We start from the raw sequence: 18,623 nt of genomic DNA on the forward strand, positions 1-18,623 counted from the left end.
AAGGAAGACATTTCAGAAACACTCGATATTAATCAAATTAATGTCAGTGTTACTACTGAATGTGTCTATAGTTCAGTCTGTAGCCTGTATATGTGTGTGGTCTTTTTTAGATCATCTGTTTGTAAGATAAAAAAATCGGAGATCAGAGGCGAGACATGAAATGTGGATTGATTAAATTATCTGTTAAATTTGCATTGTTGATTGCCTTGCCTGATAGGAGAATGAGGAAGAGGGGGTAAATGAAGAAAACATGCCCCCCACAGCAGAAAAAAGGAGGCAACTATGGTGGCAGACACGGCAAAAGACTGAAGAGAAAAATGTAAGTAATGCATGAGTACTGTATATAAATACCCAACAGGGATACTTAATGCTGAATAAGTGTATATAATATAAATAGTAGTCGTTGTGACATTGTAATGATGTTCACCATTGGGACGACATTTTTTTTTTGTAAGTTAGAATGGCATTGATAAAATGACGTGGAGATAATGTTGAATGAATGACCCAAACACGACGTGGAGCATCGTTGCCGATAAATTTTCATTCGCAAAATATCAGACTACATCCAAGATTCTAACAGGGTTCAGAATTCCGGTTGGAGACGGACACAACAGCTTCCCACTCAAAGCTCATGTATCGCATTGGATGTTTTAATATTGGCACTTTGTTTCATTGTTTTTTTGAAATATTAACTTGAAGCCCATTTACATTTACAGCATTTGCAAGACACCCTTATGCAGAGCGATTTATAATATTTATAATAAGACCTTATTACACATTTGAGGGTTAAGGGCCTTGCTCAAGGGCCCAACAGTGGCAACTTGGTGGTGCTGGGATATGAACCATATCCAGTTCGGGACCTCCCAATCAATAGTTCAATGCCTTAACCTCTAAACTACCCCTTACCACAAGAGGTGGATCTTAGCACAAAGGTCAAACTACATCACGATTACACAGAACAGAAAAAAAACATTTTTTCAACCCTTTTGGCTGCTTTCCAGTTTAATATTCCGGTAAATTGCTTTTGTCCGGGAATTTTTTTTATAGCACATGTTGCTATGTATGTGCATTTACTATCATCAGCAGCATGTTTCCTTGTGGTCAGCCGTAAGCACCTAGTGTTCTTACCGCAGTAACCAAAGCTTGCATCCTGATCAAGCAATTTCATTCATGTTAATATTGTTTTTATTAAGTTGATTTTGAAACATTGTGTTTGGGTCTTTCGTTCAACGCCATTGAATCAGAACATTGTTCTGACAACAGATCATCATAGTAAATTTTCAAAAATAACTACAGTAATACCAACGTTGTCCCATTGTCCATCACATTGACAAAAATTAACAACACAGCTTTTCCGTCTTAACATAAAAACATTTAAGAGGACAAAAAGCTTTTGTCTAGAATAAAGGGTTTCATTAATACGTCTACTGAGAATGTACAAAAGTTAACTATTGTGGTTAGAAGTGAAACTATACATTGGCCAAAAAGCATATTTTGTGATCAGATCCAGGCAGACCAAGACCATAACAATGTCAGGCTACTTGGGTCAAATACAGGACATTTCTGGACATCTCTGTAATCAATCTGCCAGTTTAATCTTCTCAAGGTCAGACTGTGCAATGCTTAGAAAAATACAAAAAACACAAGAGCTACATCTTAGACCCTCACCAAGTATGCTAAATGTTAAAGTCCATGACAGCACAATTAGAAGAAGACTGAACAAAACAGTAAAAGCACAACTGAAGTTTGCAGAACTGCGTCTGAACTATGGACAGATGAGACCAAAGTGGAGTTGTTTGTCTTAATGCCTACAGTAGCGCCTTGTTTTGTGAAAACCAAGCACAGCATTTTAGCGTAAACACTGAGGGTTTTTTTTGGCACGTGAATTTATTATATTTTATCCTGGTAAACCTGGCACCTTTACTGTATGTATATATTTATTTCTGGATTTTGAAGTTTTACAGTTCGGCTATTATTTCATCATGACTAAAGCTGAACAACAAACCCAAAACACCTATGGCTCGTAAATCAACAAAGCATGCAAATGTTAACATGTCAATAGACAGTTCAGATTAAAGTAGAAAGAGGACCACAAAAGCCCTTGGTTGAAATCAGGGACCTTTGGGTTTTGTCCAGCTGAAGATGGTCATGTTAGACGGTTGTAGCTCTTCTTAGAAAAACTAAAAGCTTTTGCCCAGCATGAGTGTGTGAGTGATGGCCTGTAATCTCTCAGTAGTGCTGCTCCTTATTGTTCCAGCTCCAGCTTAGAGAACAATAATGCCATCGACCTTCTGCTGGTCAATATCTTTACCTCACTCTTTTCTTCTGCTTCTCTTTCTCTCTCTCTCTCTCTCTCTCTCTCTCTCTAGCTTTTGTCCACTCAGGATGCTTACAGCACCACTGAGGTTAGAGAACATTTGTGGTTTTCCAGAGTGTCATGTAAATCCCTGTTCATGTCAATAAATTTAAAACTTGATATATATAGTGCTATTGATCTGATGCTTGTGTTTTTCAAAATCCTGCATTTACTTTCTTTTGCAATGGTATTTTTTTTTAATGTCAGATTATGGTCTTGATATTTTACCTTTATTAAATGTACAATATGGCCAAAGCTTACTCTTAGTTAAGATATGATTAATTAATTATTTTCTATGTAAATGCATTTTTTTACATTTGGGCATGTACAAATATGAAATACAGTTAAACCTTGGATTGCGAGCATAATGCATTTTGGAAGCATGCTTGTATTTAAAATCACTCGTACATCAAAGTGAATTTCCCCATAAGAAATAATGGAAACTCTGACGATTTATTCCACAACCAAGTAATATTCATATAAAAATAAGGATTAAAATAAGGATTAAAAAGAATCCCAATAGAGCAGTGATTCCATTGTGTGTGTTTGTGCAAACACAAGAGGAGGAGGGAGGGGGCTACTGTCTAGTATGACTTTCACAAACAAACTTACATGCACGTGCGTGCACAAACACACACACGCACACACTAATAGAAACACTGCTTTGTCGGGAAAAAAGAACCTCTCAAATGACACTCGTGCATGCGTACACACTAATGGAATCACTGCTTTTTGACAGAGAGTGAGTTAACAAGGAACCTCTCTAATGACACCTGCTTTTGCTTTACGTGCACGCACACACACACATGTGGTCACACTGTTATAGTAAACAATACCCGCGTGCACAGATGTTGACTGTACGAGTGGCGCACGCACTGAAACTCAGCGTGAGAGACGATTACCCATAATGCCACAGCGCGAGACCAAAAGGAACCATTGGCTCGTCTGTGATCATGTGCCACTTAGCAGATAATGCGCATGCATACTACTACTATATCAAGCCCACGCTTGTTAAAGTTAAAATTTAATTACAAATTTACTCGCAGTCCAAGGTTCCACTGTATTGATTATACTGCTTTTTTCTTGCTTTTATTTTATTTAGTTTTTCTGCTAAATGTTACATGGCTAATGCTATTCCAGTTATTTATGGATGTGTGGATGTGTGTTATTAATTATTATATTTAACTCAATGCATCCAGATTTCATAGTGCTGTCAATCGAATTGAGCACTACTTAGAATTTTGCATGCTTTAAAACTCATCATAGGGTTAAAGTTAAGAGTTATTGTGAATTTACTTTTAATAATCTTTATACACTCACCTAGAGGATTATTAGGAACACCTGTTCAATTTCTCATTAATGCAATTATCTAATCAACCAATCACATGGCAGTTTCTTCAATGCATTTAGGGGTGTGGTCCTGGTCAAGACAATCTCATGAACTCCAAACTGAATGTCAGAATGGGAAAGAAAGGTGATTTAAGCAATTTTGAGCGTGGCATGGTTGTTGGTACCAGACAGGCCGGTCTGAGTATTTCACAATCTGCTCGGTTACTGGAATTTTCACTTTTTCTAGGGTTTACAAAGAATTGTGTGAAAAGGGAAAAACATCCAATATGCGGCAGTCCTGTGGTCGAAAGTGCCTTGTTGATGCTAGAGGTCAGAGGAGAATGGGCCGACTGATTCAAGAGCAATTTTGACTGAAATGACTACTCGTTACAACCGAGGTATGCAGCAAAGCATTTGTAAAGCCACAACACGCACAACCTTGAGGCGGATGGGCTACAACAGCAGAAGACCCCACCCGGTTCCACTCATTTCCACTACAAATAGGAAAAAAGAGGCTACAATTTGCACGAGCTCACCAAAATTGGACAGTTGAAGACTGGAAAAATGTTGCCTGGTCTGATGAGTCTTGATTTCTGTTGAGACATTCAAATGGTAGAGTCAGAATTTGGCGTAAACAGAATGAGAACATAAATCCATCATGCCTTGTTACCACTGTGCAGGCTGGTGGTGGTGGTGTAATGGTGTGGGGGATGTTTTCTTGGCACACTTTAGCCCCCTTAGTGCCAATTGGGCATCGTTTAAATGCCACGGGCTACCTGAGCATTGTTTCTGACCATGTCCATCCCTTTATGACCACCATGTACCCATCCTCTGATGGCTACTTCCAGCAGGTTAATGCACCATGTCACAAAGCTCGAATCATTTCAAAGTGGTTTCTTGAACATGACAATGAGTTCACTTTACTAAAATGGCCCCCACAATCACCAGATCTCAACCCAATAGAGGATCTTTGAGATGTGGTGGAACGGGAGCTTGGTGCCCTGGATGTGTATCCCACAAATCTCCATCAACTGCAAGATGCTATCCTGTCAATATCGGCCAACATTTCTAAAGAATGCTTTCAGCACCTTGTTGAATCAATGCCACGTAGAATGAAAGCAGTTCTGAAGGCGAAAGGGGGTCAAACACCGTATTAGTATGGTGTTTCTAATAATCCTTTAGGTGAGTGTATATTGCCAAAAGTTATTTGAACGCCTGGCTATCCTAACTATAAATGGACTTTTGTGGCTGAATACCCAAAAATAAAAATAAAAACTGGAAGATAATATAACAGGAAAGGGGGGGGCTTAATCTGGAAATGTTCAACAAGCACATATTGATGTGAATGGTCATAGAAATTTCCATGTTACAAGAAAAAGGCCACAAGAAAGAAAAGAATACATAGCAGAAAAAAATTCTTGTTAAGAAATATGTACAAGAAAAGAGTCATTATATACACTCCCTGACTAGTTCATAACATTTGCCTATTGCTTCATAGGCAGTATTGGTGAACTCCAATGGGACGTCTTTTGGTTATGTCCCCACCCGAAATGCAGAGAATGGACCAGTCAGCTTGGATCTCTTCTCATCCATCCCTAAGTATAAGGTGGATCAATCCAATAATATAGAGGGTAAGATGATGATAATTTCATGTTCATTAAAAAGAAATCTGGTTTTACATAGTTCTGACTGCTGAGGTAATGAATAATAATAACTGCATTAAATAACAACAAAATGGGAAAAACATGTACATTTAATATGCATTCTTTATAAAATGAACTTTCCTTTATTGACGCAGTGATTATATATAAAACGCTCCTCTGTGCAGAACAAAAGGACGGAGAGGTGTATGAGGTAGTGGAGATGCCACCAGAGGAGGAAGAAGAGACAAAGGAGAGTGAAGAAAAAGAGCAGACCGCAGCTCCCACCGGTCTTGTCAAAGTCTTCCGTTTCATTATGAAACAGAGTTACGTCTGCGCTCTTATCGCTATGATGGTGAGCCAGCCAAATGCTTTAATCTGTTCATTAGATTATTTTTCTCAGTACATTTATAAATTTGTGGTTGGTAGAAGCCACATGCTTCTGAAACATGCTCACATGTGAGCGATCTCGTCACCTACAGTATAATGCACTGTTGTGTGTGTGTGTGTGTGTGTGTGTCTCTGTTTCTCAGGCCTGGAGCATTACATATGTGAGCTGGCTGACATTTGTCTTCCTCATGTGGTCTTGCACTCTGTGGATGGTGCGAGACAGGAGAAAGTATGCCATGCTCACGTCACCCTTTATGGTGGCATATGGGAATCTGGTAATTGTTCTGCAGTACATCTGGAGTTTTGAATCTATGAATTCTGTCCCCGGTCTCTTCCTCAAGCCCACCGTACCTTTCACTGAACTTTGCTCCAAGGTAAGAAAGAAAAATACACACTTCATGTTAATTAAAGTGATTAATGGGTGGACAGATCAGTGGGACAAGCAGATTTTGTGTCCAGGTTGTTTGTCCATATTTGCAGACAGTCTATTGTGTTATTGTGAAAATGGTCCAATCGAAACTCGTAACCAATCACATTACTTATGACTCATGAGCTTACTTTCAGAAAAATGTAACTAGACTGTATTCCCTTTATATTAAGATTAATATATACGCTCCACAATGAGCCAGGAAGTGCTCAATGGACTCACCGTCTTCTCCACTGATAGAAAATGTGCCCAAAGACTGGACTTACCCAAAGACGTTATCAGAGACTTTGGTGCAAGTGAAGTCAGGTGACTTGAATTTAGACTTAAACACGAGTCAGCAGCACATCACACGTCATACAATGCGACTGTAAAGATGGTTGCAATAAAATTAGCCGCACGAGTGGGAAAGCTGCCATTTATATGATTATATAATAATTAGCACCATTTTAGCTTATAGTCATTTACTCTATACAGTTTTTCAGCTCTCAAAACACTCGAAAAAATACTTTGATAAATCTCAAGATTAAAGTGATAAATGATTAGTAAATGTATTTATCTACGCATGATCCGATACCACGATTCTTCTATCAATAAGTGTTTGATTTTACTTTCCTCTAATTCTTATTGTGCATTTTAACTCCTTGTTTTATATATATATATATATATATATATATAAATATATTCAGAATCCATTCAATATATTCAGACTTTTCATTCAATATATATAGAGTTTTCATTCAATTCTCTTATGAATATTTTCCTAAACGGCTTGCCATAATATATATATATAAAAATAAAAAAAATTAACTAGCTTTTCCTTCGTGCTTTATCATCATATTAAGTATTTGTAAAACAGAACATGGCCTGGATGAATCTATAACACTGTGTTTGTAAATGGTTGTTAGAGATTTCATGTTTCATGTCTATCAAACTACAAGGCTAACAGCCAACTGACATTCTGAAATTGCTCCAGCTGTATTAGAGCTACTGTTGGTGTGGATTTGGGGCCCAAGTTGGTTAAAAGTTCTCCCCGTCCATAATTTCTAATGCCTGGCATGCTGGCAGACAAATTGGACTAACTAGCGAAAAAAGATTATGCATTTTTTGCATAAAGTTGAATTCTGTTTGTTAACAAGCATCATATCGGTTTAATGAAATTCAGTGCTGTAATTATAGAACAAGCTTATGAATCTGAATCTGCTTTACACACATCAGCAGTCTTTTACTTGCAATACAAAAGTAAATCTTGCATGTGAAATGTTTAAAAGTGGCTTGCTGTCTTTGTATCAATGTCGCAAACACATCAAACTACAGTGCAATGGAAAGTATCTTAGAAGAGAATAATGATTGTTTGATTGCCTAAGTCAAGGTCAATGCTCTTATGGTAGCGAGCTAACTAGATGAATAGTAATAGTTAGTTCATTTATTTAATATATTTTTCCCCAGACTATTGCAAGTTTTTTAACCATATTCCAGCCATACATGTTTGCTATCAGATTTCTGTGTCTTAACTTTTTTGGGGGGGAATTAGCACTTGCCAGTTTTGACAAGTGTTGACCAATATACTGTATATTTCCCCAATTGTGTTGAGCTTGGTGTCTTTCCCTTCACTTTCAGAAAATAACTTCTGTCCATATTCAGAATGTGTCCCCTAAACATTTTACTAAGTCTTTTACTTTTACTTCTATCAGCAATAATATTAAAACAACATTTAAACCAACTAAAGAGGCAGCTCTGACCTTGGATGTTGTCAGGGAATCCTTTGGGTTCTGTGGGTTGTAGGGTCGGGCCTTTGTGGATTGGATTTGTTTATCTGATGCATCCCATTGGTGCTTGAATCTGTGTTGCACTGTGTGTTCTATCATAGCCAGCATTGTCTTTTCTGGGCTTGGTTTTGGTCCCCGTGGGCATACAGTAGGTAAGGTGCCCATAGCTTGGGTGCCCATTATCCTGTATGTGTGTGTGTGTCTGTAGTAAATTTCTCTTTTGTTTTGTCATTAGGTACTGTGTTTGCTGAGTTTCTGGCTACTTCTGCGACAGACCCTGACCGAAAGGCAGGAAAAACTACAAGAGGAAGCTCCGCTTTCTGAAGTTTCAGTCGATGCAGAAAAAAGGGGTGAGCTTAACCCCCAAGCCAGCTAAACCTTAAATTGCATTATGTTAAAGAAACAGATTTATGGTGATGATCTACTGTATGTCGTCTCTTAAAAAATGTCTTAAAAGTCTCCCATCTCTGATAATCTGTTAATAGGAGAAAAAAAAATATTTATCACATATACATTTCAGGACAGTAGAATTTTTCACCTGTATACAGTATAACAACATCTTAAATTTAAAGATGATTTAATAAATGAATGGAAAATACAGTAAATACGGTACTTTTCCTATAAGATTGTACAATGGTAACATGTTATGCCTTCGATTTTACATAAGTGATATGACAGCATAATTGTCTTGATGAGGGAGGAGAAACGCTTTGTGTTTTAGAGGTGGAGAAGCCAGAGGAAGAGGAAAGTGGCGAGACTGACCTGGTGCACATGGTGGGAAATCTGGTGATGGCCATGCTGGTGAAGTACTGGATTTACATTTGCAGTGGCATGTTCTTCTTTGTGAGCTTCGAAGGACGTATCGTCATGTACAAAATCATCTACATGATGCTGTTCCTCTTCTGTGTGGCCCTCTATCAGGTGTCAGATATTAAATACTCAAAATTAAAAGTAGATTAGATTAGATTAGGTTATAATGTCAAATTAGTATGTATTTGATTGATCTGTGATGAATCAGTAGATGTTTGCACTCATAGAGTTGGAGAAACTTTCTGATCTTCTGTTGCCTTTAAATCACTGTCACATTTCTGTAATATGATACATACATATTAAAGGTACCAAAGATGTACCATTTCAGGCATCATTTCAGTAAAAGATAGTTCAAAGAAGTTTTGTACTCTTTTTATAGGTGTATAAGTATTATGCACTGGCCATGTATTAACATGTCAAAAATAAAACCATGACGATTTGTGATGGTGGCTACTTCTTTTGCGCAGGTGCATTATGACTATTGGAGACGGATTCTAAAATATTTCTGGATGTCAGTCGTGGTGTACACCATGCTGGTACTCACCCTCATCTACACATGCCAGTTTGACAACTCCATCAATATCTGGTCCAACATGACGGGGATGAGTGAGGAAAAGTGAGTACAACACCTCTAGGTTTCATATCACTGTAGTTTTTCCAGGATTTTATATTACTGTAATATCTTTACAGGGTTAAAATTATTGTAGCACCTCTAAGGTTAATATTAACATAGTACCTTTAGGGTTAATATTCCAATAACATTACAGCGGCACCTCTATTGCTAATAATAATGTAGCACCGTTATGGTTAATATTAATGCAATGCCTTCAAGGTTAATATTAGTGCAGCATGTCTAGGTCTATTACAGTAACACTTTTGCAGGTATTACTGTAGCATCTCTAATGTTAATATAAATATAAAATCTTTAGGGGTAATATAAGTGTAGCTCATCCCGGGATAATATTAATATAAAACCTTTAGATGTCATATTACTATAACACCTTTAGGGGTAATATTACTGTAGCTCATCTCTAATGTTAATATTAATTTAACACATTTAGGGGTAATATTACTGTAGCACTTCTAGAGACAATATTAATATAACACCTCCACCACATAATATTACTAATATTATTATGTAGTGCCTGTAAGGATTATATTTACATACCACCTTTAGGAGTAGGGTAATGTTACAGTATTGGCTCTATTGTTAATATTAATATAACACGTTCAGGGGTGATATTACTGTAGCACTTCTAGGAATAATATTAATATGAAACGTTTAGGGGTAGAATTACTGTAGCGCATCTAGGGATAATATTAATATAACACAATTAGGGGTAATATTACTGTAGCACCGCTAGAAATAATATTAATATAATACCTTTGGGGGTAATATTACTGTAGCATCTCTAATGTTAATTCGAAAGTGTCCCTTCAGCAAGTGTTTTTTAGGAACAGCTTTAAACTCATGCCCTTGACTAGAATAAAGTGGCTACTGTACTGTAGACGAGTGGCTGGATGGATAGAGGAGTGAATGGATGAGTGAAAGCTTAATGAATGAATTAATGAATTAACTGTCCCAATAGGAGGCATGGAGCATGAAATATGACAGAACAAATTGCATATGTTATAGTGTCTATAACATATTGTCTTTAAGGTTAATATTAGCGCAGCGCATCTAGGATTAATATTACAGTAACACCTTTAGGGGAAATTACAGTAGCGCCTCTAGGGATAATAATAATGTAACACCTTTAGGGTCAATATTACTTCTAGTGCCTGTAGGGATAATATTAATATAACACCTTTAGGGGTAATATTACTGCAACGCCTCTCGGGTATAGGGGTAATATGAAAGCATCCCTTTCAGGGGGTGTTCCTAGAAAGGACCTAGGAATTCATCATGACCTTTATTAAAAGAAAGTGGCCTCTGGAGATAGGGGTGAATGAATAAAAGTTGAATAAATGAATTAATGAATGAATGAACAATCCCATTTTTTTCCTTCTCATTCTTAAATTTAAACTGAACTATATATTGTTGTGGTGATCACAGGTTACTGTTTTTCCCTGGAGCCATACTGTAGCTGTTGATTTGTATCAGTATTGGGTTTAATGTGCATCATGGATGTAGAACAAATAGCTTAAACTGTAAATGCATTTACAACCTTTTTGCCGCGGGTTTTTCAGTCTGTTTAAGTAAAGAATGCATGAAGCCTCAGAGTGTTACACCAAATAAATTAACCCTAGGTATTTAACATTGCTTTTACACAGTATTTTAAATTTAAAAAGCTTTAAATAAGCACATAAGACATACTGCCTTCCACCATTTGTTTATGAAAGGTATTAAATATAATATTTGATTGATTTGGTTTGTTTTTATCTTAATATTTTTTTCTCTCTATACTGTATATATACAGTATATAATATTTTCTCTCTCTCTTTCTCTCCAAATCATGCAGATTAAAGGATCTGGGCCTAGAAAGATTTTCCGTGGGTATACTGTTTACACGCATCTTCATTCCTACTTCCTTTCTACTGGTCTGCATCCTTCACCTGCACTATTTTCATGAACACTTTCTTGAGCTCACTGACCTCAAAGCTGTGGTTGCCAAACAGGACAACGCCATCTACAGGTAAAGAGCTGATGTGTTGTTATTATTTTTATTATTATTATTATTATTATTATTATCAACTTTATTTATTAAGAATATTTTCTCTGTTTATCCACCAACAACAACAAAATCACTTCTTGTATTCTCATCATCATGGTTTTTATTCACTTTCATTCTCGTAGGGTCATTGTGTCAATTTAGAGTTTTAATATTTACACAGGAAGCACTTCATAATCAAACAATGAGTTTTAAACATGTACTTCCTGTTCCTGTTTTAATATTTTGTCTGCTCTCGTCTCTCTTTTGCCATCCATAATGGCACTGGCCACACAGCCATGCCAAAGTCAGTGCCCGTATCTGTCTGATTATGGATAGGTGGGTGACTGCTCGTGATCCTGAGTACCCATGGACCCTCTACTCTGAATGTTCAAATCTCCTTACCTCTCTCTCTCTTTCTCCTTTCCTCATTCTCTCCTTACTTAGACAAACTATTCCAACATAGAATAGGACATTATTTGAATGATACTGTGTCACTATTGATAGTAATAGTCAATAGAGTTTTTGAAATGAATAATATATAATTTGTTAGTGAATGATGTACCCCTGGCACACTAGTGACCCTAAAGACATGTCCCTTAAGTAACATCTCCTTGTATAACCTTCTCCCTTCCATCCACTGACTGCATTCGAACTCCTCCAGACAGTTCTCTCCTCAGCATGTCCATAATGTGCACGTGCCTTTTCTGAAGCACCTCCCATTTTCACAGTCTCCTCTCACCTTTTTCCCCCTCAAATGTTATTAATGCTCTTAAGCCTTGTTGTATTAATTGAATTGGAATGATTTTGTGATTCAATTCTATAAACGATTGCTTTTTTAACAGCATCAAGCAAAAAATCCCATCTACTCAAAGCAAGTAAGTAAGCTTGAGGCAGGATAGGAAAAGAATTGAATGCCATGCAGCCATATCATGCAAGTTCTCAACCCCCTTGACCCTCCATCGCCTGAGACGGAGACATCTTTTATAATAGCGCTGCCCATTTTTTGCTACTCAAGCTTTCCATTAATGTCATGGATTCCACCCCTAATTCTGACTGATAAGCGAACATAAAAAATTGTTTTACTTTCATTGATTATTGACTGACTATCGAGCTTCACCGATGAATTTAACATTTTGTTTTTGCTAAAATCCTTTCATATATTTATATAAAACCACATCCCCGCTGCTCTGTAAAGACTCTGAGCTCCATGATCTGAACCCTGCCTGAACAATACAACCCCTCTACTCTTAACTTGTTTATAATGGCACTAACCCTCATCATCTGCTTGCCAGAATAAAAAGAATAATATTATATGTTAATCTTATACATATTGTAGCTAAAGTTATGTATCTTAAAATATTTTTGAACATCATAAGTTAGTGCTCTTATAAACAGGCAGGTCTGCCTCTCTTTCCCTAATGAAAACTTTTGCTGAACAGACTCGCCCATCCAGACGGCAGCTTGGCAGATCTCACAATGTTAAGCTCCTCTCCTGAACCCCTGGTGGACAAAGAAAAGGAGATGTTGGTGGTGGAGAGCATAGCAGAGGAGAAAAAAAAGGAGGAGGACTCCATTCAGGATGAGAGTCAGCATTGTAGCGCAGCTACAGATCCTGAAATGCCATCAGAAGAAACCTCAGGTACTGTACAATGCTACTGTTATTTCTATCCATGTGTTTTTATGCTTTAGGTTGTGACATGTGTAGTGGTACTGTAGGGGTAGCTCGGTGGTCAAGTAACTGCCACAGAAATGACAGATATACCTTTAGGGTGGAAAGTATATCTTATCCAATGTTCCGAACGTCACATTGCCGAAACCTTTAACCTTTCACGAACGTGTTTAGTAAATAAAAGAAGAATGAATAGTGTGTATAATACTGATACACTATTATAATACTAATACCTTCGAGTGGCGCAGTGGTATAGTGTTCGCCCTATCATCCGGAGATCGCTGGTTCGAACCCCGGGTGATGCTGTTTTCCTCTCACAGCCGGAGGTCTAGAGAGAGCTGATTGGCCGAGCTCTCTCAGGGGGGAGGGATGAGAGGTACTCGCCAATCTACAGCCAATCAGGGGCGTCTGTGAGCTTGCGTACGCGGAAGGAGCGGCTAGCGCTTTTTTCCGAGTGTGTTACTCCCTAATGGTGCGTGAGCAAGCAGTTAGAAAAGATGCGGTCGGCTGACGTCACGCGGTCCGGAGGAAACACGTGATAGTCTTCGGCCCTCCTGGCTGAATGGTAGTAGTAGCCTTAAAGTGGAAGCCCCCTAGTGACGGGGAGGAATTGGCTACGACTAAATTAGGGGAGAAAATAAAAAAAAACACCAAAAAAAAAAAAAAAAAAAACTGGGTGCATCTCTATTTGTCTGGGTGGATTGTGTGAGGTTTTTGTGGACATGGTGTTCGAGATTTGTGTGGGCGGGTTGTATGTGAGATTTGAGTAGGCGGGATGTGTGAGATTTGATGGACGGGGTGTATGAGATTTGAAGTGTGCAGGGTGTGTGAGATTTGAGGGGCGAGAGGTGTGTGAGATTTGTGTGGGCGCGGGGTGTGTGAGATTTGTGTGTGCGTGTGAGCTGTGTGAGATTTGAGGGGCAGGGTGTATGAAATTTAAGTGGGCACGATGTAAAAGATTTGAGTGGGCGGCGTGTGTGAGATTTAAGTGGGCGGGGGTATGTGAGATTTGAATGGGCGGCGTTGTGTGATTTGAGTGAGCGGGTGGAGGTGTGTGGGATTTGGGTGGGTTGGAGGTGTGAGATTTGGGTGGTTGGAGGTGTGTGAGATTGAGTGGGTTGGATGTGTGAGATTTGGGTGGGTGGAGGTGTGTGAGATTTGGGTGGGTGGAGGTGTATGAGATTTGAGTGGGCAGCGTTTGTGACATTTGTGTCGGTGAGACTGAGCAGGGTGCGTAAAACAGTCTTGTCCGAGTTAAGCCTGATTTTCACAATGGAATTAGGACAATTTTTTTTTTTAGCTTTTCTTATTCTGACAGTTTGATGTAAACACAACATGTTTTTTTGAAGTTTTGGAACAGTCGAGAAAACTACAGAATAGCATTTGTGACCAGTATGAAATCAATAAATATGCTCTTATTTATGAATTATTATTACAGTCCCTCTAAAGTGTTTAAGTTTAAAAATGGTGGTTTAGACACTGCTGAAGAACCCAGTGGCATCTCTACTCAATCCTAAACTCTCTCCGCTTGTAGAGCTGAAGAATAAGTGGCATCTGGTGGTGGACCGTCTAACTGTGCTGTTCTTAAAGTTCCTGGAGTACTTCCATAAACTGCAGCTCTTTATCTGGTGGCTGCTTGAGATGCACGTCATTAAGATCGTCTCTTCATACATTATCCTGGTGTCTGTTACTGAGGTACCGTAACATCATACTGAGACTAACGCAAATAAGTTGTTCATGTGTTTTGTATGATGCCTTCTTAACGTGTTAACCATAAGAATGAAATACAAGTGTTGCATAATGCTCATACACCCAGCACATTTTTAATGTCAACTGATGTTTGCAGGTGTCTTTGCTGAACTCAGTGTTCCTGGCATCATGGGCCTTTGCTCTGCCCTACAATCAATTCCGGCATCTGGCCTCCAGCATCTGCACTGTATGGACCTGTGTTATCATCATCTGCAAAATGTTGTACCAGCTAGAGTCCATAGACCCAGAAACGTATTCGAGTAAATGCACAATGGTGTGTGACTGTTTTTAGTCAGATATTAAAAGCTTTGCATTTATATAGTTAATTTTTTTTATCTTTGGTTACCACATTTACGCAGTGTATTTTTTCCTATTTCTCGTTCCTATAGCCTGAGAATTTAACAGAGAAGGAGAAGGAATATATGAACCGTTCGCTGCTATATGAGCAACCAGTAGACCCTGCAAACTGGGTTGGACTGAAGAAGTTCCCCTCCCTTTTGCCAAATCTTAGGGTGAGCATACAGATTGCTTGAGGATGTATAAAATACGTCATGATATACATAGGCATCATGGAGACTAAAAATGTCAGACTACTGCTGAGAAAAATTTAAAAAAGATCACCTTTATGTGAATCACCATATACGTAAGAGACATCCATGTACATCTTTTTGTCAATTGGTGCTCACTTGTACTTGTACTGTACTGTAAAGCCTGATTTATTTATTTAACAAAATGGTTATAGGAATTTTCATAATTACAAAAATTATCCACTTTCTTTAATTTTAGGCAGTCAAACAAGCGGTGTATTGTACTGGTGTATCTGGCTATTTTGTGCTTCCGAAGCCAGCTTTATGAAAACTGAAATATTTTTTGTTATATTACCCAATATAACAAATCTACCATCGAGGTTTGACTCTATGTTATGTAAAAAGGAAAGCGTAAAGCACAATTATTTAACCTATTAGGTTTATAAAGCAAGTGCTTTATTAAATCCTTAAAAGTCACACATTATGCTCTTTTATAGGCAAAAAGACTTTACATACAACTTAGATGTCTCCAATCTGTGTCTGTTATTACTCCTACTGAAATGCGGTGGGAGGTAATTTGCTCATTTATGCCTAGGCCAATAGGCTTTTTTTGCATACTGCATACTAAGGAAGTTTGTTTTCTATCTGATTATATGCTCCTCCTGTGAGAGAGAGAGAGAGAGAGAGAGAGAGAGAAATATATAGCGTCATCATGACTGATGGTTAGTTTTATCTCATGCTCTACAGAGCCTGCACCTTAACTGTGTAACATTGCTAATGTTTTTCATATAGAATAACTTGCTGATGTTGGCCCTCTTGGCATTCGAGGTCACAATCTACAGGCATCAGGAGTTTTTCCGGCTACGTAACAAGCTCGCTCCTCCACCTTTTCGAACCATTTTCCATGAAATTACTCGTCAGCACCTTGATAACAGCATCATCAGCTGTGCCAAATACTTCATCAACTACTCCTTCTACAAGTTTGGGGTAGAGGTATGTCACCAAAAGTTTTCTTTAGCATTTATTTCTTTAGCATATATGTATATTTTATGAACATATGCACTTTTTGGAAGCAAATACATAAAAGGAGTTATGTTAAATTATACTGAGCTGTCACTTCTTCAAGTGGAAAAATGATGTAGTTTTGACGTAGCCGCCAGTCTACTCCTGTGTTAAATCAATTATTTTGTGCTGTCCTGCTTAATCGGTGTGCCTATTTTTCTGTCTCAGGTATGTTTCCTTTTGGCGGTGAACGTGATCGGCCAGCGCATGGACTTCTACTCTATGCTGCATGCCGTTGCTCTGGCAGCCGTGATGTACCGGCGCAGGAGAAAGGCCATTGCTGAAATCTGGCCTAAATATTGCTGCTTTCTGGCCTGCATGATCACCTTTCAGTATTTTGTCTGTATAGGCATCCCACCAGCAGCATGTAAAGGTGAGCATGAGTGTGTCGGGGCAATTCATATGTGTTTGGTTGGTTGGAGAAAGCTATTTTAAAATGACAGACTTGATATGGTGGTGAGTTTACATGTAAAATGGTTGCAACATACAGAAATATAGAAACCAGAAGGTGACCATTTTTGTGACCTTTTTTTAAAAAAGTTTTGTTTACAGCATTTTTTTTGTAATCAATTTATTTCTCATCAACCAGGATCTTTAGTAGAGTTTTGTAGCTCAACAAAGTTAATTCGAGTACCTGTTCTCCTGCTGCCAGATCCTGACAAACCTTGACTACTCTGCCTCTTTGCATTTACTTGAATTATCCTGATTGAGCTTTAAGCTTCTACCGCTCTCTCTGTCTAATTTTTTGCTATCAGGATAATTGCTGTTGTCGACAGTCCGACATGAATATCCTAAAGAACAGCACAAATTACAAAATTAATCACCTTGTGGTGACGTTTATCTGGCAACAGTAGAGAAGTTGGGACAACAATGGTATTAGGTTGTCTTAGAAAGTTAGAATTATTTTGATGAAATTATTTCGGAACAACATTGATTACATGACGGTGGGATAATGTTGAACAAATACAGAGAACCCAATGATGCAGATACAACATCAAAACAATGTCAATACCAGACCAATGGCTCCAGTATCCATCATGTCTTTAATATTTCTGTATTTTCTTCACCGATTTTATATTTCTGTAAATTGCTGCTTGTGTCCATTGCTGCTTGGGGCCATTGGTTTGGTACTCTGTGTAAACACCATATTACAGTACTACAATTTGGCAGCTAAGATGCATTTCACAATAACATTTCCGAAAACAAAATGAAACAGAGAGGTAACATTATAACACTAAGAGATGCGTGACATGCGATACAGAAGCTGCGTGCAGGAAGCTAAATGCCTAATCGAAATTCAAAATCTGTTAAGGGACCATGAATGTGTTTGGATCATTCATTTAGGTCAATTCAAAGTAAAGTAAAGTAAAGTAAAGTGCTGGCTTTCAGATTTATGGCACCAGGCAGGTTACACCCTGGATACGGTGCCAACCCATTACAAGGTGCGCACACACACATATTTCAGTGGAACCATAATTTGTTCCAGAAGCGGGCTCATATTTCAAAACACTCGTAAACCAAATCAAATTTTCCCATAAAAAATAATGGAAACTCAAATTATTAATTCCACAGCCCCCCAAAAAATACATAAAAATTATTAACACGAGATATAAAGTAAAAAAAAAAAAGAAAATTTACCTTTAAAAAATAGTCAAAATAAAAGTCAAAATAAATCCCAAGAAGTAAGTGTTTCCGTTTTTGCGCACAGGCACTGTGTGTGTGTGTGTGTGTGTGTGCGTGTGTGTTTGAGTAAATCTAAAGTAAGCTCCCCTTTCCCCCTTCTTGTCATACAGTTACCCTTTCTCCTCTCTTTTCACACACACTCGCGCACACAATGGAAACAGTTTTATCAAAAAAATAAGCAAGAAATCTCTCTAATGACACTCGATAGAGCGACACACTAACAGAATCAATGCTGAAAAACATTTAAAAAGAATCGCGACAGAGCAGTGTTTCTGTGTAGAGCAAAGAGAAAGAGTGTGTGTGTGTCTGTGTGTGTGAAAAGGGGAAAGTAGGAAGGGTCTGTGTGTGTGTGTGTTTGTGGCACGGTGTCCAATGTCGCGTGCGCACACAGACACAGAGAGCCGGTTAAGCCTTGTGCAGAGAGAGAAAATGTAAATGTAAAATGGATTTTTAACCTCTCTAATGAGACTTGCTTTTGCTTTATTCATCACGTGCGCTGAACACACGCATAAAGACACAAAATAAAAGATGTTTTACGCACACACACGTGGTCACAGTGTT

General features: G+C 38.1%; 1 protein-coding gene across 1 annotated transcript in view; it reads left to right on the plus strand.

Moving 5' to 3' along the window:
• Positions 1 to 18,623, plus strand: part of LOC128512985 (piezo-type mechanosensitive ion channel component 2) — a 96,684-nt gene that overhangs the window by 45,219 nt on the left and 32,842 nt on the right. The window contains exons 9-23 of the mRNA XM_053486557.1: positions 218 to 319; positions 2,370 to 2,405; positions 5,184 to 5,316; positions 5,514 to 5,680; positions 5,859 to 6,089; positions 8,144 to 8,258; positions 8,630 to 8,829; positions 9,186 to 9,334; positions 11,181 to 11,354; positions 12,812 to 13,011; positions 14,576 to 14,736; positions 14,888 to 15,069; positions 15,182 to 15,302; positions 16,110 to 16,310; positions 16,548 to 16,752. Of these exons, the coding sequence (XP_053342532.1) occupies positions 218 to 319; positions 2,370 to 2,405; positions 5,184 to 5,316; positions 5,514 to 5,680; positions 5,859 to 6,089; positions 8,144 to 8,258; positions 8,630 to 8,829; positions 9,186 to 9,334; positions 11,181 to 11,354; positions 12,812 to 13,011; positions 14,576 to 14,736; positions 14,888 to 15,069; positions 15,182 to 15,302; positions 16,110 to 16,310; positions 16,548 to 16,752 (2,377 nt within the window). The remainder of the gene's footprint in view (positions 1 to 217; positions 320 to 2,369; positions 2,406 to 5,183; positions 5,317 to 5,513; positions 5,681 to 5,858; positions 6,090 to 8,143; positions 8,259 to 8,629; positions 8,830 to 9,185; positions 9,335 to 11,180; positions 11,355 to 12,811; positions 13,012 to 14,575; positions 14,737 to 14,887; positions 15,070 to 15,181; positions 15,303 to 16,109; positions 16,311 to 16,547; positions 16,753 to 18,623) is intronic.

The sequence above is a fragment of the Clarias gariepinus genome, chromosome 25, assembly GCF_024256425.1.
Source record: "Clarias gariepinus isolate MV-2021 ecotype Netherlands chromosome 25, CGAR_prim_01v2, whole genome shotgun sequence".
In the NCBI taxonomy this organism is placed as follows: domain Eukaryota; kingdom Metazoa; phylum Chordata; class Actinopteri; order Siluriformes; family Clariidae; genus Clarias; species Clarias gariepinus.